This window comes from Bufo bufo, chromosome 7, assembly GCF_905171765.1.
Source record: "Bufo bufo chromosome 7, aBufBuf1.1, whole genome shotgun sequence".
NCBI lineage: Eukaryota > Metazoa > Chordata > Amphibia > Anura > Bufonidae > Bufo > Bufo bufo.
In genome coordinates, this window is record NC_053395.1 from 8,222,946 (window position 1) to 8,244,033 (window position 21,088).

The 21,088-nt window shown below is 45.6% G+C and overlaps 1 protein-coding gene across 2 annotated transcripts in view; it reads left to right on the forward strand.

Annotated features, from left to right (window-relative positions):
• LOC121007700 (RING finger protein 112-like) overlaps positions 1-21,088 on the forward strand; it is a 94,759-nt gene that overhangs the window by 16,583 nt on the left and 57,088 nt on the right. Inside the window, exons 6-11 of one of the 2 annotated variants that reach the window (XM_040439819.1) lie at positions 8,014-8,151; positions 8,968-9,072; positions 11,718-11,768; positions 11,995-12,051; positions 12,544-12,630; positions 12,839-12,962. The exons of the other annotated variant lie outside the window; for it this stretch is intronic. Of the exons in view, the coding sequence (XP_040295753.1) occupies positions 8,014-8,151; positions 8,968-9,072; positions 11,718-11,768; positions 11,995-12,051; positions 12,544-12,630; positions 12,839-12,962 (562 nt within the window). The remainder of the gene's footprint in view (positions 1-8,013; positions 8,152-8,967; positions 9,073-11,717; positions 11,769-11,994; positions 12,052-12,543; positions 12,631-12,838; positions 12,963-21,088) is intronic. 2 annotated transcript variants of the gene reach the window in all.

Sequence of the window (21,088 nt, forward strand, 5' to 3'; positions counted from 1 at the left end):
TATAGCGGTGTAGAACACTGTGCCTGTATAGCGGTGTAGAACACTGTGCCTGTATAGAGGTGTAGAACACTGTGCCTGTATAGTGGTGTAGAACACTGTGCCTGTATAGTGGTGTAGAACACTGTGCCTGTATAGTGGTGTAGAACACTGTGCCTGTATAGTGGTGTAGAACACTGTGCCTGTATAGTGGTGTAGAACACTGTGCCTGTATAGTGGTGTAGAACACTGTGCCTGTATAGTGGTGTAGAACACTGTGCCTGTATAGTGGTGTAGAGCACTGTGCCTGTATAGTGGTGTAGAACACTGTGCCTGTATATTGGGGGGGTTTTAGAACACTGTGCCTGTATAGTGGTGTAGAACACTGTGCCTGTATAGCGGTGTAGAACACTGTGCCTGTATAGCGGTGTAGTACACTGTGCCTGTATAGCAGTGTAGAACACTGTGCCTGTATAGCGGTGTAGTACACTGTGCCTGTATAGCAGTGTAGAACACTGTGCCTGTATAGAGGTGTAGAACACTGTGCCTGTATAGTGGTGTAGAACACTGTGCCTGTATAGTGGTGTAGAACACTGTGCCTGTATAGCGGTGTAGAACACTGTGCCTGTATAGAGGTGTAGAACACTGTGCCTGTATAGTGGTGTAGAACACTGTGCCTGTATAGTGGTGTAGAACACTGTGCCTGTATAGTGGTGTAGAACACTGTGCCTGTATAGTGGTGTAGAACACTGTGCCTGTATAGCGGTGTAGAACACTGTGCCTGTATAGTGGTGTAGAACACTGTGACTGTATAGCGGTGTAGAACACTGTGCCTGTATAGCGGTGTAGAACACTGTGCCTGTATAGCGGTGTAGAACACTGTGCTGTATATCGGTGTAGAACACTGTGCCTGTATAGCGGTGTAGAACACTGTGCCTGTATAGCGGTGTAGAACACTGTGCCTGTATAGAGGTGTAGAACACTGTGCCTGTATAGCGGTGTAGAACACTGTGCCTGTATAGTGGTGTAGAACACTGTGCCTGTATAGCGGTGTAGAACACTGTGCCTGTATATCGGTGTAGAACACTGTGCCTGTATAGCGGTGTAGAACACTGTGCCTGTATGGTGGTGTAGAACACTGTGCCTGTATGGTGGTGTAGAACACTGTGCCTGTATGGTGGTGTAGAACACTGTGCCTGTATGGTGGTGTAGAACACTGTGCCTGTATGGTGGTGTAGAACACTGTGCCTGTATAGCGGTGTAGAACACTGTGCCTGTATAGTGGTGTAGAACACTGTGCCTGTATAGTGGTGTAGAACACTGTGCCTGTATAGGGGTGTAGAACACTGTGCCTGTATAGGGGTGTAGAACACTGTGCCTGTATAGTGGTGTAGAACACTGTGCCTGTATAGCGGTGTAGAACACTGTGCCTGTATAGTGGTGTAGAACACTGTGCCTGTATAGGGATGTAGAACACTGTGCCTGTATAGTGGTGTAGAACACTGTGCCTGTATAGTGGTGTAGAACACTGTGCCTGTATAGGGGTGTAGAACACTGTGCCTGTATAGCGGTGTAGAACACTGTGCCTGTATAGTGGTGTAGAACACTGTGCCTGTATAGCGGTGTAGAACACTGTGCCTGTATAGTGGTGTAGAACACTGTGCCTGTATAGCGGTGTAGAACACTGTGCCTGTATAGCGGTGTAGAACACTGTGCCTGTATAGGGGTGTAGAACACTGTGCCTGTATAGCGGTGTAGAACACTGTGCCTGTATAGCGGTGTAGAACACTGTGCCTGTATGGTGGTGTAGAACACTGTGCCTGTATGGTGGTGTAGAACACTGTGCCTGTATAGGGGTGTAGAACACTGTGCCTGTATAGCGGTGTAGAACACTGTGCCTGTATAGTGGTGTAGAACACTGTGCCTGTATAGCGGTGTAGAACACTGTGCCTGTATAGTGGTGTAGAACACTGTGCCTGTATAGCGGTGTAGAACACTGTGCCTGTATAGCGGTGTAGAACACTGTGCCTGTATAGGGGTGTAGAACACTGTGCCTGTATAGCGGTGTAGAACACTGTGCCTGTATAGCGGTGTAGAACACTGTGCCTGTATGGTGGTGTAGAACACTGTGCCTGTATGGTGGTGTAGAACACTGTGCCTGTATAGTGGTGTAGAACACTGTGCCTGTATAGCGGTGTAGAACACTGTGCCTGTATAGTGGTGTAGAACACTGTGCCTGTATAGCGGTGTAGAACACTGTGCCTGTATAGTGGTGTAGAACACTGTGCCTGTATAGTGGTGTAGAACACTGTGCCTGTATAGCGGTGTAGAACACTGTGCCTGTATAGCGGTGTAGAACACTGTGCCTGTATAGAGGTGTAGAACACTGTGCCTGTATAGTGGTGTAGAACACTGTGCCTGTATAGTGGTGTAGAACACTGTGCCTGTATAGCGGTGTAGAGCACTATGCCTGTATAGCGGTGTAGAACACTGTGCCTGTATAGCGGTGTAGAACACTGTGCCTGTATAGCGGTGTAGAGCACTGTGTCTGTATAGTGGTGTAGAACACTGTGCCTGTATAGCGGTGTAGAGCACTATGCCTGTATAGCGGTGTAGAACACTGTGCCTGTATAGCGGTGTAGAACACTGTGCCTGTATAGGGGTGTAGAACACTATGCCTGTATAGCGGTGTAGAGCACTGTGCCTGTATAGCGGTGTAGAGCACTATGCCTGTATAGCGGTGTAGAACACTGTGCCTGTATAGCGGTGTAGAACACTGTGCCTGTATAGCGGTGTAGAACACTGAGCCTGTATAGTGGTGTAGAACACTGTACCTGTATAGCGGTGTAGAGCACTATGCCTGTATAGCGGTGTAGAGCACTGTGCCTGTATAGCGGTGTAGAACACTGTGCCTTGCAGTAACACACATAGGGAGTCTGCTGTGGTAGTGAAATAATACTGTGAGTCCGTATGACATGCAGATGACAGGCGTCGCTCTTAGAATCACTGCACACGTCACTTATTAGGGCAGTCACGAGGCCAAAACTGACCAAATAACTCAAGTGTGAACTCAGCCTTACAGGTCGATGTTAGCGCCAAGAAGAAGCGCGCTCCTTTTACACCGTCGTCAGCTGATTCCACATAGATGTCTACAGAACCTGTTCTATTAAACTCTTATACAAGTAGAGCCCCCGACAGAGTGGAGAGGGGGTCAGCAGTAAGTTTGTGTTGACGTCACTAATTATTTTGCCCTTCCTCTGATCCGTCAGAACAATAACCCCCAAAAAACGGACCCAACACTACACACTGACTGACTGCTACCGCAGCTGCCTCCGTGAACCCGTGCACTGCTACTTCCCAGGCAGGTAGGTTCCTCCGAAGCGGGTGGTCTACCCCGGGCACGTTTGGCTACCGACCTCCCACTGCTGCCACCCTGCTGACTCCCGGCAAAGCTAGCGACTTGCTGGCTCCGCCGCTGCCTCACGGGAAACCTGCCATCCTCTTCTCCCGATGAAGATGGAGCCCCTAATTCACCCGGCTCCCAAGTGCGATCAGCTACATCATCTGTGGGGGTGTCTGATGTAACTTGGGACGAAGTGGAAAACTGGAGAACCACTGGGTTGCTGGTCAAGACATGACCGCTAGATGACACCGGGAGCTCAGGCCTCTCGCTGTAACTCCTGCTGCCACCTCCTCTTACTCTGCTGCGACTTGTGCCTGCGCCAGAAACATTTAGGCCTCTGCCACTTCCCTGTGCAGGGCCTGGCACTTCTCTGTCTGACATACTGTTAGACAGGGGCGTTGCTAGGGTCTCAAAAGATCCAGGGTCCAAGCCCCAATGTATATGGCCCAATTCTCTAAGTCGACCAACCAACCCCAAACCCCCCCCCCCCACCCCCCGCAAACAATAGCACTGCAGACATTTTACTGTACTTGCTATACCTCTCACATCCGGTGCCTCCAGGTGACGTCTCCTCTGATGTAGATCTTCTCTGTCATCATCTTCTCCATTCAGTCCGGACAACTTCTCTCAGCCGCCTGGTCTCTACAGAGTGTGACGCACGGACATCTTAGCATCCTTACTTTTCTGTACCCCCAAATATTATCCTGAAGAAAAATGAGTGCCCCCCATAGTAATAGTGCTCCTCATAGTCCCACCAATAGTAATTCCCTCATTAGTAATACTGCCCCCTACAGTGCCCCCCAACAGTGATAATGCTCCACAAGAATGCCCCCATTAGTAGAAGAGCCCTCCAGTATTAAAAGTGCCATTACAGAGCCCCCAGTAGAAATAATGCCCCCTACTGTTCCCCCCAATTGTAATAAAGCTCTCTACAGACCCCTCAGTAGTAATAAGTCCCCCCATAAGTCCCTCTTATACAGCCTCCAGTAGTAATAGTAACGCCTAAGGTCCCCTGGATTTAAAGGGAACCTGTCACCTCTACTATGATACCCTCACTGAGCGTTTCTAAATGTTTATTGTGTTACCCTAAACATATAAATTACACTTTTAATTTCATTTGCAGACAAATTCAATAAGTATTATGCAGTTTTGTACTTCCTGCCTTTTATGCAAATTAACATAAAAGAGTCTTACTTGTGTGACCAGAGAAGAGTCATATTTTCAAGCTCTGACTCATCTGAGGTAATTTGCATAAGTATCAAATCGGTTTTTTAACACAATAAAAGCACACAGAGCTATGGGGATTGGGTATTGCGGATGTGCTAGCTGCCATCTAGCAGCCCATGTCCTCAGCTCTATACCCAAAATACAGGTGACAGGTTCCCTTTAAAATGTCCCCACAGTGCCCCCAGTATTTATAATGCGACCTACTGTTATAATGCTCACCCTGAAGTGCCCAGTATTTATATTTCCCCCTACTGTTATAATGCCCCCACAGCGCCCCCAGTATTTATATCGCCCCCTACTGTTATAATGCTCTCCCTGAAGTGCCCCAGTATTTATAATGCCCCCCGCAGTGCCCTCTGTAGTTATATTCCTCCGTTTAGTGTCCTCAGAAATCATAATTCCTCAGCCCATCCACCATACAGTCCCATGTAAATAACATTTCTCTTCTCCGCCATAGAGTCCCATGTAAATACCATCACACTATCTCTCCAGGCCCCTCCAATATACAGTCCCATGTAAATAACATCCCTTCCTATCTACAACCCCCTCCAAAATACAGTCCATGTAAATAACATCACACCATCTCTCCTGCCCCCTCCAATATACAGTCCAACGTAAATAACATTACCCCCTCCCCAGCTGCCTTCAACATACAGTCCCATGTAAAGAACATAACTCCCTCCCCAGCTGCTTCAAACATACAGTCCCATGTAAATAACATCACCCCTAAATATTCAGTCCCATGTAAATAACATCACTCCCTCCCCCAGACACCTTCAACATACAGTCCCATGTAAATAAAATCACCCCCTCCCCAGCCACCTCCAACATGCAGTCCCATGTAATTAACATTACCCCTGAACATTCAGTCCCATGTAAATAATATCACTCCCTCCCATAGCTGCCTTCAACATATAGTCCCATGTTAATAACATCACCCTGCCCCAGCCACCTCCAACATGCATTCCCATGTAAATAACATCACCCCCTCAACTTTCAGTCCCATGTAAATAACATCACTCCACTCCACTGTCCCATGTAAATAACTTCCCTCCCTTCAACCCTAACATACAGTCCCAGTTAAATAACTACAACTCCCAGCATTGCTCTGCTTCTCACACTGAGTAATCTACCCCTTCACTTACCTCTCCTCATGTACAGACCTCACCATAGCTTCTTCCCAGAACTTCTCTCCACTGCTGAGCCGTCCTCTCCTGCACTGATCACACATTGGTGACATCATCGCAGGTCCTTCAGCTCTTGCAGGGCATTAGATTAAAATGTATTGTTATCCTGAGGATGGCAATACAGTTGTATCTATCTGGCAGGTGGGACATTCGGGGCCTGGGACAAAACATCCGGGGCCCAGGCCCCGAATGTTTTAACCTAGCAACGCCCCTGCTGTTAGATCAAATAAATAAATAAAAAGGAAATTAAAACTCCCCAAAAAGGGCTGTAATTTTCTCACTTCACCACACAATGGCAAATATTTTTTTTGTGCCACTAATACACGCAAAAAAGAGCTTTAGAACATATAACTGCACCGCTGAACGGCAAATATATTTTTCTTTTTTCCACTTATACACTCCACAAAAGGCTTTAGAACATATAACTGCACCACTAAACGGCAAATAGACCCTTATTTGTTTGCACTTATACACGACATAAAAGGCTTTACAACATATAACTGCACCGCTGAACGGCAAATATATTTCAATTTTGCCCCTAATACATGCCACAAAAGGCTTTAGAAAAGATAACAGCACCGCTGAACGGCAAAAATATTTTAATTTTTCCACTAATACATGCCACAAAAGGCTTTAGAACAGATAACTGCACAGCTGAACGGCAAATATATTTTCATTTTGCCCCTAATACACGGCACAAAAGGCTTTAGAAAAGATAACTGCACCGCTGAACGGTAAATATATTTTTTCTTTTTCCACTAATACATGCCACACACCACAAAAGGCTTTAGAACATATAACTGCACCGCTGATCGGTAAATATATTTTTCTTTTGCCACTAATACACAACAAAAAGGGCTGTAATTTTCCCACTTCACCACACAACAGCTAATAACCCCTTTTTACAATACAAGCCAAAAAATGCTTTAGAACATATAACTGCACCGCACAAGGGCAAATAAGACATAGAACTATTTCCTTGTAATAACCCCTGTTAATGGCGGTATCACACAGCACTTGCACCCTAATAACAAGAACGGTTTGCTGGAATTACAGAGCTGTATAATGACAATTTGGATCCGCAGTCAGTGCAGCAAGGTGTAATAGGATTGTTCCTATTCCCCAGGCTGTAACCTCCCCGACTGAACCCTGTTCTACAGAAATGCTGTGGAATGATTCCTCCCTGTCCATTCCCTACACCTTGAATAATCTTGCCCTGCACTTGTAAATCGTTTTTTTAGCACAATTAAGTTTTTTCTACCACTTTCCCTAGCGCCTGCTGACATCTCTCCCTGCACTAAGTACACAAAAAAATGGCAGAATCCAAGATGGCTGTCGCTATTTATAGGGCTGTGACATCACAGGGCTGGCTGGCTGCTGATTGGCTGCATGCATGGCATTATGGGTGATTCCGCCTTCCCAGAGATCCTTTCTCCGTGTCCTTCACATATTCAGCAGACATTTTAGGAAAAAATTTGATTCGTTACCACGAATCGCGAGGAAATTCGGATTCGGTGCGAACCTAATTTTTCTTGTTAACTTCGATTCGCTCATCTCTAATACCAAGTTCTGTTCTTCTGAGGGAAAATTATTTTGCCATAGTACATGCCCCTCCTCACTGCCCCTGGAATACTTTAGAAGGTTTTGAAGGATGGTGGCTGCCCAATATTGAGGACATGGGCCACCAATCCTTTCGGCCAGACATTAGGAATCCTGTCCTGAGGTGAAGCTAAGCCTAGGTCTGCTCCTTCCATCATGAGTGAATGGGAAGGTGAGACAACAGCCTTGGTCCTCATCTTTTTCTAATGTAGTGTGAGCGTTGTAAGGCCAGCAGGGCACGTTAGGCAGCTGTTGGGCAAACCTTCATTCAGTCAACAGCTGTCCTGACCTCTTCATATAGATTCACACTCATCTCAGTTGTACATTAATAGAAGAGTTGAGGCGTTTCGTGTACAGGAATTTAGATGATAAAAGGCCATAGCTGAGGATAATGCATGTTGAAATCGAACATCCTGACCCTTCTTCCTCCAATATATTTCATCCGGGTAGAATCAATGCACACCCTTATGCACTAGGTCAGCCAGTCCCAACCGCAGATTCAGATGACATTCATCTGAGGTGCATGACCACCATAACGCCACACGTCTACTGCACCCATCTTCTCCCTCATGATCTCATTCACAACATGATGATTTATTACACTGATCTTTCTGTGTGCAGGAGAAGGGTCAGCCGTTCAGCCTGGGGGAAGACGATGAGGCCCTCAAGGGCTTTGATTGGAGATCTGGGACAAACAGTGTCACCAAAGGGATATGGATTTGGAGTAGACCGTTCATCCTGGAGAGGAGCAAAGAGAAGGTAAGGATCCCAGTGTGCGTCTCTCCTAAGGTCTCCACTATGGAAGGCAGGTGAAGTCCTTATGTGTTATGTGCATGAGGACAAATGTATCATGTGACGACGGAGCTTCATCTATAGCATCAGTGTAAATTACATTTGGCAACTTTAGTATCAACTCAAGATCTCTGCTTGCTCTGTGTTAAAGAGAAGACTTGTTTACATCTAGAGGAGTAAAACCTCTTCAAAATTAAGTCCTGCTCGCATGTCTGAGGATTTGTTACTATGTATCAGTATAAGTAAGAGTCTATGGCAGGCAGGTGTCAGACTGGGAACATAAAGAGGCCCTGGAAAAAATACTAAAAGTGGCCCCGTTTTGTAGTCAGGTCCAAATTGATGAAAGGCAGGGTCAGCAATACCATATTGTGGCACATTATACCACCCCACAGAGCCAAATACCACAGTCCATCTAAAATACTGCCAGCAGCACAAAATACATCCCCAAAAACTTCCACTGGCCGGCCATGGGGAGGGCTCAGGCGGCCCCCTGGGCATAGGCCAACTGGGAAATTTACCTGTAAGGTCTATGGCCAATCCGCCCCTGATGGCAGGAGATATATGCTGCTGCGGCTGTGCTTCGCTCCCAGGGACTGTCTCTACTGATACACTGTAGCAAACTCTTGGAATATTCATACGTTTATGGCGGATTGGCTATCCTGATGACTACAGTGAATCTGTTCATTTACTGTTACAGAAGTGCATATTTTATGTGATCTCTATGATCTAATCTGATGTTGTCTTCAGTTGTGATGTGAACCTCCTTTGTTCTCCACTTCATAGATGGCCGTGTTTGTTCTGGACACAGAGGGGTCACTGGACATTGAGAGCGATCGAGAGACCTGTATCAAGCTGTCCGCCCTGTCCATGCTCCTCAGCTCCTACCTGGTAGGTGGCTCTCAGTCTATGTGGAGCTTTGCTCTTACACTTCATTTTTCCTTGTGTCTTGGAGATCTGGAGAGGGTTGAAGGTCTTTGTTTCTTGCCTGGGGTACATCACCCATAATGGGAGGCCATAACTCACATGGTGAAGCTTTCATTACACTAGAAGTTTGGACCATTTTCTGACCCACTGCACAAGTGGCACATAACAGTAGACTTACTGCACTACATACATATATTCAATGTACAGAACCTCAACCAGCCGATGTTCATATAAAAAACTGGGTTGAATATTTAAGAAATTCCCCAGTTTATTATTATAAACACCATCAGAGCTGAGATGACTTCTAGGTATAGAGGAGACCTGCCAGTGTCTTCTTCTCCCCAGGACCTACCTTCTCAAAGTTGCTGCAGGAACCCCTATATTCAATCATCTGGTAGCATCTTGCTGCTGATTTGAATGTATCCGTATGTGGGCCCCCAAAATAAATTTTACTGGTAGGCCCTAGGCAGCCCAGTCCGACATTGCCCCCATACATAGATCAAGGCAGACAATGATCTGTAAATGGAGTTCTTGTATCGAGAACAACAACCATCATAAACCAGATGTCGATGACCAGTCCTTTAGCATAAGCCCATCTGAAATCTGTAGTGTACAACCATTCCTGGGTTCTGCCCTGTTCTGCTCCAAGTAGATAAACCAGTACGGTACGGCCATACTGGGTGGAAACATTGCTGATTTTCTGCCACAGAACTGTAATAAAATCAGCCACAGAAATTCCACTGTGGAGAATCCGTCTTGTGTGGCCGTAACTTTATATACAGTTGCAAGAAAAAGTATGTGAACCCTTTGGAATTATATGGATTTCTGCACAAATTGGTCATAAAATGTGATCTGATCTTCATCTAAGTCGCAACAATAGACAATCAAAGTCTGCTTAAACTAATAACACACAAAGAGTTAAATGTTACCATGTTTTTATTGAACACACCATGTAAACATTCACAGTGCAGGTGGAGAAAGCATGCGAACCCCTAGACTAATGACATCTCCAAGAGCTAATTGGAGTGAGGTGTCAGCCAACTGGAGTCCAATCAATGAGATGAGATTGGAGGTGCCCTGTCCTATAAAAAACACACCAGTTCTGGGTTTGCTTTTCACAAGAAGCATTGCCTGATGTGAATGATGCCTCGCACAAAAGAGCTCTTAGAAGACCTACGATTAAGAATTGTTGACTTGCATAAAGCTGGAAAAGGTTATAAAAGTATCTCCAAAAGCCTTGCTGTTCATCAGTCCACGGTAAGACAAATTGTCTATAAATGGAGAAAGTTCAGCACTGCTGCTACTCTCCCTAGGAGTGACCATCCTGTAAAGATGACTGCAAGAGCACAGCGCAGACTGCTCAATGAGGTGAAGAAGAATCCTAGAGTGTCAGCTAAAGACTTACAAAAGTCTCTGGCATATGCTAACATCCCTGTTAGCGAATCTACGATACGTAAAACACTAAACAAGAATGGTTTTGATGGGAGGATACCACAGAGGAAGCCACTGCTGTCCAAAAAAACCATTGCTGCACGTTTACAGTTTGCACAAGAGCACCTGGATGTTCCACAGCAGTACTGGCAAAATATTCTGTGGACAGATGAAACCAAAGTTGAGTTGTTTGGGAGAAACACACAACACTATGTGTGGAGAAAAAGAGGCACGGCACACCAACATCAAAACCTCATCCCAACTGTGAAGTGTGGTGGTGGGGGCATCATGGTTTGGGGCTGCTTTGCTGCGTCAGGGTCTGGACGGATTGCTATCATCGAAGACAAAAATAAATTCCCAAGTTTATCAAGACATTTTGCAGGAGAACTTAAGGCCATCTGTCCACCAGCTGAAGCTCAACAGAAGATGGGTGTTGCAACAGGACAAAGACCCAAAGCATAGAAGTAAATCAACAACAGAATGGCTTAAACAGAAGAAAATACGCTTTCTGGAGTGGCCCAGTCAGAGTCCTGACTTCAACCCGATGGAGATGCTGTGGCATGAACTCAAGAAAGCGATTCACACCAGACATCCCAAGAATATTGCTGAACTGAAACAGTTCTGTAAAGAGGAATGGTCAAGAATTACTCCTGACCGTTGTGCACGTCTGATCTGCAACTACAGGAAACGTTTGGGGGAAGTTATTGCTGCCAAAGGAGGTTCAACCAGTTATTAAATCCAAGGGTTCACATACTTTCTCCACCTGCACTGTGAATGTTTACATGGGGTGTTCAATAAAAACATGGTAACTTTTAATTCTTTGTGTGTTATTAGTTTAAGCCGACTGTGATTGTCTATTGTTGTGACTTAGATGAAGATCAGATCACATTTTATGACCAATTTCTGCAGAAATCCATATCATTCCAAAGGGTTCACATACTTTTTCTTGCAACTGTATACTGGTTTGTGCTAGAAATTTCTGCAGCTGAAAATCTGTTACATTCATCTGACTGGGGAGAGTTGGGACACCACACGTATCGATCTCTCTCTCCAATGGGATATGTCATTTCACTTGCTCCCCCAGGGTATTGAATCACATCTTGTAGTGGGGGTCATGGGGTGTACACCAAGTACAGTCTCTTTGTGAACGTCTCCCAATGTAATCTTTGTTTGTTCAGATCTTCAACGTAAGCGGAAGCTTGAAAACGACAGAGCTGGATCACCTCGAGGTACGGCGCAAATCTCTTCAAATATCTATGATGTTGGTGTCAGTCCTTGAGCGTCATCTACAGTCTTGTGAAACATCTTCAGATCCATGATCGGGAAGTTTATGTCCAGAGATTGTTTATTGTGTCATCACAATGTATCGGTCACTGAGGTGGAATGAAGACAACTCTGTCCATGTCAACTGCTGGATGAAATGGACTGGACTGACCATGATGTTTGTCTTTTCAGATGTATCGCCACATCTCAGAGTTGACCAGGGAATCTTTTTCTCTTCAATATCTACAGGTGACTACTGCTCTGCATCCCTTCTGTCCACGCATAGTCTTCCGACCTTTTCTTAATTTCTTGTGGGAAATGTGAGGTCAAGTTCCTCACATACACTCTGTTCTTGTTTATTCATGAAACAAACCTTAGTTGATCCTCCATGCCCCAGCTTCTCTCTCATCAATTTAACCATTGTTTAATCTCTGAATCTTGTCTACTCGGGATCCTGCTGAGATTACCGGCCATTATGTGCTTGGGTAGTAGTCCTCTTCACAGGAACTTCAGGATGACCAAGCAATATACTAGTAGGTAGGTCAGGGGTGTATGTAGAGGTGATAGACACGAGCAGGGGGCAATACTTTGGTTTTCTTCCCCTGTCTCTGTACCCACTGACCACAATCCTTCCAACAACCCCTACTGTTCTCCCTCTACGTCTTGTACCCCACCTTCATTCCGCCCCTTAGCTTCATACTCCCATGAGATGTTATTACCATTTGCTGTTTTATATTTCAGCACTTGAATATTCTGGTTCGTGACTGGCAGGGCGACGACAACTGCGGACGAGAAGCTGCTAAATCCTACATAGAGCATGAGACTGAGGTATGATGGCGGTGAACATAGACATAACATCCAGACGACCAATCAGAATTCATGATAGATCATTGATTATAATGGTTCTGCTGGAGGACTAGGGCCCTAGGCTTCAGTCTGACCAGGGGCCACATCTGCATGGTGGAGTCTGTTCTTGTGCATAGAACTGGACACTGGGACTGCAAGGAACATAAAGATTTATATTTTGTTTCTGTAGAAATTATGGAAAAGTGCAAAAAAACACCGTGTGCTGGAGACTCTGCGCAGTCCATCCGCCAGCGGCTTCCTTCTGCCTCACCCAGGGAAAAAATTCCTGAAATCAAGTCAGGGGCGGCTTTCAGGTAAGATGGCTGCTTAACGGGATGGTCACTGAACAGAGTAGGAAAGGTGTGAAGAACCACCACTGATGGAACGATTCTACGACCCAGAACAAGGAGGAAATCCTACACAGGAGCTCGAGGAGCCCGAGCTGCGTCTCAGTAACAAGAGGATGACAGGACTAATCATTGTTATTATTTTAGGAGATGGGAATAGAATTGCTATTAGATTAGAACGTACATTAGAACGCCCACCTGTGTGTGGCTTCGGTCGTCTCCTCAGCGCTTACTTCTTCATCAGCTGTAAATTCCCACAGGTTATAGTCCAGACTATCAGACTTGATGATGATACGTCTCTTAATTCACAGACATGGATGACGACTTCAGGGATCACCTGACAGCGTACGTCTCAGACCTCATGGTAGAAGTTTGGCTCCACCGTAAAAATAACATCCACGGCGAGAGGATCACATGTGGTCATTTGGGCCAAACTCTGAAGGTTAGACATAAAACATTATTAATCCTAGTACACAGGAGGACCTCACTGGTCATTAGGCAGCTGCACCTGTAATAATGCGGTAGAGAAGATGAAGCGCTGTGGGATCCATACTGGAGACGCCTGCTGTCTTATCTCCAGAAACAATATAGCAATCTATAGTTGCCGAGCTAAAAAGGTTTAACAACCTGTATATAGTGACCTTTCTCTAGCGGTGGCTGTATAAACTGTATGAAATGAGTTTCCTCTTGTGGTGACTGTATAATCTGTATGTAGTGAGCTCCCTCTAGTGGTGACTGTATAATCTGTATGTAGTGAGCTCCCTCTAGTGGTGACTGTATAATCTGTATGCAGTGAGCTCCCTCTAGTGGTGGCTGTATAATCTGTATGTAGTGAGCTCCCCCTAGTGGTGGCTGTATAATCTGTATGTAGTGAGCTCCCTCTAGTGGTGGCTGTATAATCTGTATGTAGTGAGCTCCCTCTAGTGGCTGCTGATTAATCTGTATGCAGTAAGCTCCCTCTAGTGGTGGCTGTATAATCTGTATGTAGTGAGCTCCCTCTAGTGGTGACTGTATAATCTGTATGTAGTGAGCTCCCTCTAGTGGTGGCTGTATAATCTGTATATAGTGAGCTCCCTCTAGTGGTGACTGAATAATCTGTATGTAGTGAGCTCCCTCTAGTGGTGGTTGTATTATCTGTATGTAGTGAGCTCCCTCTAGTGGTGGCTGTATAATCTGTATGTAGTGAGCTCCCCCTATTGGTGACTGTATAATCTGTATGTAGTGAGCTCCCTCTAGTGGTGGCTGTATAATCTGTATGTAGTGAGCTCCCTCTAGTGGCTGCTGTATCATCTGTATGTAGTAAGCTCCCTCTAGTGGTGGCTGTATAATCTGTATGTAGTGAGCTCCCTCTAGTGGTGACTGTATAATCTGTATGTAGTGAGCTCCCTCTAGTGGTGGCTGTGTAATCTATATGTAGTGAGCTCCCCCTAGTGGTGGCTGTGTAATCTGTATGTAGGGAGCTCCCTCTAGTGGTGACTGTATAATTTGTATATAGTGAGCTTCCTCTAGTGGTGACTGTATAATCTGTATGTAGGGAGCTCCCTCTAGTGGTGACTGTATAATCTGTATGTAGTGAGCTTCCTCTAGTGGTGACTGTATAATCTGTATGTAGTGAGCTCCCTCTAGTGGTGGCTGTGTAATCTGTATGTAGTGAGCTCCCTCTAGTGGTGACTGTATAATCTGTATGTAGTGAGCTCCCTCTAGTGGTGGCTGTATAATCTGTATGTAGAGAGCTCCCTCTAGTGGTGGCTGTATAATCTGTATGTAGTGAGCTCCCTCTAGTGGTGGCTATATAATCTGTATGTAGTGAGCTCCCCCTAGTGGTGGCTGTATAATCTGTATGTAGTGAGCTCCCTCTAGTGGTGGCTGTATAATCTGTATGTAGAGAGCTCCCTCTAGTGACACCTACAGAAAGTTTTAATTTCTTTATTTAAATTGATGTAGAAAATTTGGTTCTCCGTGTGAGGAACATTAAACTTCTGTCCTTCATAATTATATATTTTATTAACATTTGACCGGTTTTCTTTGAAAAACAACATGAAGTCTGAGCTCTGACATTCCTTTCAATTCTAAGATGAATCTGAGTCCTGATATCGGGGCTTGGCATTTACCTGCAGACCTTCCTGTACGAGCCGTAGCTCGCACTGCGCGGTTTTTTTGTGTTTTTTTATAGCTCTGCTCTGCTACATTTATAGATCCATGGTACAGATGGAGTCCTGTTCTCAGGGCTGATGAGTCTGTTACAATGTATCAGCGCAGGTATTAGACTGGAGCGATGTTCGTGCTGGTGTCACAGAAGATTGTCTGCCTCACACATTGTAACAAACCATCAGCCGTGAGAGCTGGACTAGGTTTTCAGTCTCTGGATACAACTCGAAGGTTGATGTGTTTGTAAAGGTTTTCTTCATTCTTTAATCTATTTTTTAATTTCATTTCAGGATTTTGTCCGCACTTTGCAGAGAGAACACGTTAACTTTGCTTCCCCAGTAGAGGTAATAGTGTAATGTCCATACAAGTGCCGACCGCTCCCCGGGCCATCAGCTATTATTCACCACTCCCCATATCCACGCTTTACAAAAAGCAAATTTTCAATCCAACCCCAAATTCAATCCAACCCCTCCCTCCTCAGTCAGGAAAACTCAGCACTAAACACCTCTTAATCCAGTGACGTCTCCTCTGTTGTAGATGTTCTCTTTCCTCATCTTCTCCATTTGGCCCAGACCACCATGATGATTTCTGTCAGCTGCTTTTTTGTCTTTGCAGAGTTTACCACAAAGACACCTTAGATTCCTCATTCCTGCTGCCACCCGTAATACTGTGCCCACTGTGCTCCCGATGCCCCTAAATAACAGATCCATACAGATAGTTCCACCCATAGTTATAGTGCTCCCAAAGTCCACTTAATAGTGAGTCCCTCATTAGTAATAGTGCTGTATTGCACCCCCAATAGTGATAATACTCCCCAAGAGACCATCTACTAGAAGCAATGCCCTCCATATTGTGCCCAATAGTAATTGGGGCCCCTATAGAGCCCCCAGTGGTAATAAGGACCCTCTATAAGTCGCCCCTTTAGTGTGGCTGCACACAAAACTGCAGTATAATACAGACCTAGCACAGTTTACCAGATCACACAGATGTAATGTGCACTTTGTTTTTTCTCAGGTACGGATTCTGAAATCTTCACCCTTTTTAATGTAAGGATGAGATCTGACGGGGGGAAAAAAACAGCACCAAAAACCACAATTATGAATTGCAGGGTCTGGTGAGGTTATAGTGCAAAAACCCACAGAAATACAAATGGAAATTTGTGCGGATTTCCTGTATGTTACCTGTGGCCGTGTGCAGACCCCTAGCAGAAGTAAGGACGATCCATAAGGAATCCTTATAATGCCCCCCCTGTACTATCCCCAATAGTTATGTCCCCTTGTAGTGCCCTCAGCATTTATAATGCCCCCCCCCCCCCCTTCGGTGCCTTCTGTAATAATAATTTTCCCTGTAGTGCCTCCAGTAGTTATAACGTACCAGCACCTTCCAACATTCAGTCCCAAGAAAAAAAGCATCTCTCCCTCCAGCATACAGTCCTATGTAAAGGGAGCGAGGGATATAAGAGGAGGGGACTAGAACTCCCAGCATTCTCTGGCTCTCACATGGTTTGTCCCCTTTCTTCTCCTCATGTCACATGATGTCATCACAGGTCTTTCCCCAGGACTTCTACTTCATCACTACTTCTCCCCTCTATTGCTGAGCTCCCCTCCCTTCTGCACTAATAACCTGACAGTGATGTCATCACAGGTCCTTCCCCACCACTTCTGCTCTCCTCTGCTGAGCTCTGCCCCCTCCTACTCTGATCACCTGACAGTGATGTCATCCCAGGTCCTTCCCCACCACTTCTGCTCTCCACTGCTGAGCTCTGCCCCCTCCTACTCTGATCACCTGACAGTGATGTCATCCCAGGTCCTTCCTCACCACTTCTGCTCTCCACTGCTGAGCTCCCCTCCCTCCTGCACTAATCACTGACAGTGATGTCATCCCAGGTCCTTCCCCACCACTTCTGCTCTCCACTGCTGAGCTCCCTTCCCTCCTGCACTAATCACTGACAGTGATGTCATCACAGATCCTTCCCTACAACTTCTCCTCTCTACTCCTGAGCTCCGCCCCCTCTTGAGTTCTTCACAGGTCCTTCAGTTTTTGCTCTAGTTGCCACTGCTGTGTCTGCAGCTCTTTTGTTCTCTGTTATCAGCCATTAGGAATCCTTTACATTAGCCACAGACAACCCCCCACCCCCACCCTCGGTGACCCTGTTGGCATGGGTAAGGGTAAATAAAAAATACTCTGTGGTGCCACGCTTTGCCGGGCGGCACCTTAGGCACGTGCCATCTAGTGCCACACCCCTAATCTGCATGAACCACGGTCATCTGGATCACCTTTGTCACGAGACTTTTGGACTGAGATGTTTCTGAAAATCTAACTGGTTCAGTGCACTGTAATGTCCATTCAGACAGTTCCCACCACCTCCCTTTGCGCCATTTCTTTTTGTCCTCAGCACCTCTCCCCCCATACGCCCTACATTCTCACTGTACAGTTATAAAACGCTGCCTGCATTAACTCCTCGTTCTCTTCCTCCAGATGTTCTACTCATTTCAAAACCATAAAAACACGACAAACACAGAAAAGAAATTCCAGGATTTCGTGGAAAAAGAGGTAACAGAATGTTAACGGTCAATATATTCCGTATCTGCATGCACCGAGCTGGTTATTGGGGACCTGTCAGCGCAGCGGTAAATAAAGCCCACCCACCTTGTGGCTGCGTGCTTTCACCCTGGATACATTGTATTTTCTCCCATCCAAATCCGTGGTCCTAATTTTGATAAAAACATGTTTTTATGAAATGCTAATGAGTATCTGAGCAGCAGTCTCCAGCTCAATGCTGCGCATGCGCCAAGCTCGCTCCTGCAGGACTTTAGAAGGACACGGTAACATCTACATTAGGACCTCGGATCAGGATGGGAGAAAGTACATTGTATCCAGGGTGAAAGCGCGGCTACAAGGTGGGTGGTCTTCATCTACTGCTGTGCTGACAGGTTCCATTTAAAAGGGTCGTCCAGGTCTAGAAAACCATGGCAGCTTTTCTTCAACAAGCATCATCGCCCCAGTCTCGGGGCTGTGTCTGGTATTGCAGCCCAGTCCATAGACGGGGTTGGCGCTGTTCTTGGAAGTCGCCATGTTTTTTTAATCCTGTACAATCCCTTAAACTTTTCCTCTACACATCTGGTTTACAGTGGACACTTCCCTTGTCCCGGCCTGAGATCCACCGCGACCACGTCCTGAATTATTAATGATGACCGCTGGCCTCCTTATGGTGCATTGGTTGTCACAGCTCCTCCCCTTTTACCATCACCACTGAATACTAATACCATCGTGTAGAAAGGCTGTATTACAGGGGATGGATCAACAGTTCTCATCATGCAATTGGTCCAATGTCACATTGGACTCGTGATGTCATCATTATTAAGGCGTGGACCAATGATGTCATCAGATAGAAATGGATTCATGATATCACCATTATTAAGGAGTGGATTCATGATGTCACCACGTAAAGCAAAACAGGTTTAGTTGCCCATAGCAACTATAGCTTTCATTTTTCTGAGTTTCTTTGGAAAATAAAAGGGTCGATCTGATTGGTTGCTGGAGACAACTAAGCCAGTTTTCCTCTACACCAGTTTTGATAAATCTCACCCATGGTATTGTTTGTTATGTAGGAGTGGACTCATGATGTCATCATTTAGGAGCGGAGTCAAGATGTCCTCATCATTACAGCATAGATTGTAGTCACTATGGAAGAACAGGTTGGGGGAGTCACTCAAGACAACAGATTTTATTAAAATGTAATTTTTTTAATAAAATCTATTGACCTTAGGGCCCCCCAACCTGTTCTTCCACCTTGACTACACCACCATTATGGTCCCGGAGAGCAGCTTTCATAGAGTCGATTGTATACAACAACCCTGCAGCACAGCCACATGTGGTATCAGCGGTATAACTGGTGCTGCGGCTTTGCTGAAGGGTCTGCGCCGTGAAGCGCGGCTTGTCTTGTATTTTACTGCACGGATAATAAATTGTGGATGACGACCCTCCGCCTGTACTGCACTGCATGTAACACTTATCCTGGGCAATGACCTCTGACCTCTTTGTGTCCTCCTTAGGCTCCGACCTCTTCTCCTTTGAAGATCTTGTCAGTTATGCCCTCTACCATGAGGGAGAAGGTCAGTGAGGAGGCATCTCGTCTTCTGGTTGAGTATGGACAGAGTCTGAGAGGTAGCGATCTGGCAGCAAAGCAGAAGCTCAGGGACGAGATGAAGGCGCTTTTAGACCAAGAAGTGGAAAAATTCTGTGCGGACTACTTCACTCGCTTTAAAATGTGTGCGGTGGGGATCGGGTGCGTGGTAGGTGGCGGGGTCCTCAGCTTTGCTGGAGGCATTGTGGGAGCAGCTGTGGTTGGAGCAGGCCTGACTGCAGAGAGCGCGGTCTTACTGGGCAGTATGGCTGTCGGCATAGTCACCAGGGCATTTGGAGGGTCTGAAACACTACAGGCCATCGGAACTGAGGTCATAGCCGGCGTAGGGAGGGCTATAAAACATAAAGAGAAGAAGAACGATCTGGGGAAACGGGCAATAATGATGGGGCAACAGAAGACACCCAACAGCTGATGAAGAAGCCAAAGTGAACAATCACTCCCATCATAGCAGCTGTAGACACCAGAAACAACAGACATGGCCCAGAGGGTTTTATGGACCGTTGTGGCCCCGTCATTTATCTTACATTGGGCCCCAATGTTTTATGATTTCCCTGGATACAATGGTCTGGTGTTCTTTTTTATGTGGGGGCGCTCTACAGATTTATGTATCCATTTAATACATTTAGGCGGGGCCATGAGAACTCCACAAGAAGTAACAGAACATTGGCTGGCGCTAGAGAGTCCCACCCATGACCCTCTCATAAGTGAGGCCTCCGGGGGCAGCGGAGCGTGCATCACATGACCATGCGGCTTCCATTGACTTGGATTCAGAGTAACTGTACTTGTATGATCACATCTTAACCAAACAAACGGGGGTCTGATGACCTAATTCTGAGGGCCCCCCCACAAGCATTGACAGTTCTGTGTATTATACATGGAGTCATGAGGTCTGCGATGCCTCGGAGAATGTCTCTTTATATTTTACTCTATATTTTCTGTACTATATATATGTATTTATATACAGTACAGACCAAAAGTTTGGACACACCTTCTCATTCAAAGAGTTTTCTTTATTTTCATGACTATGAAGGCATCAAAACTATGAATTAACACATGTGGAATTATATACATAACAAACAAGTGTGAAACAACTGAAAATATGTCATATTCTAGGTTCTTCAAAGTAGCCACCTTTTGCTTTGATTACTGCTTTGCACACTCTTGGCGTTCTCTTGATGAGCTTCAAGAGGTAGTTCCCTGAAATGGTCTTCCAACAGTCTGTGAAGGAGTTCCCAGAGATGCTTAGCACTTGTTGGCCCTTTTGCCTTCACTCTGCGGTCCAGCTCACCCCAAACCATCTCGATTGGGTTCAGGTCCGGTGACTGTGGAGGCCAGGTCATCTGGCGCAGCTCCCCATCACTCTCCTTCATGGTCAAATAGCCCTTACTTTCAAAGTTTTCCCAATTTTTCAGCTGACTGACTGACCTTCATTTATTAAAGTAATGATGGCCACTCGTTTTTCTTTACTTAGCTGCTTTTTTCTTGCCATAATACAAATTCTAACAGTCTATTCAGTAGGACTATCAGCTGTGTATCCACCTGACTTCTCCTCAACGCCACTGATGGTCCCAACCCCATTTATAAGGCAAGAAATCCCACTTATTAAACCTGGCAGGGCACACCTGTGAAGTGAAAACCATTTCAGGGGACTACCTCTTGAAGCTCATCAAGAGAATGCCAAGAGTGTGCAAAGCAGTAATCAAAGCAAAAGGTGGCTACTTTGAAGAACCTAGAATATGACATATTTTCAGTTGTTTCACACTTGTTTGTTATGTATATAATTCCACATGTGTTAATT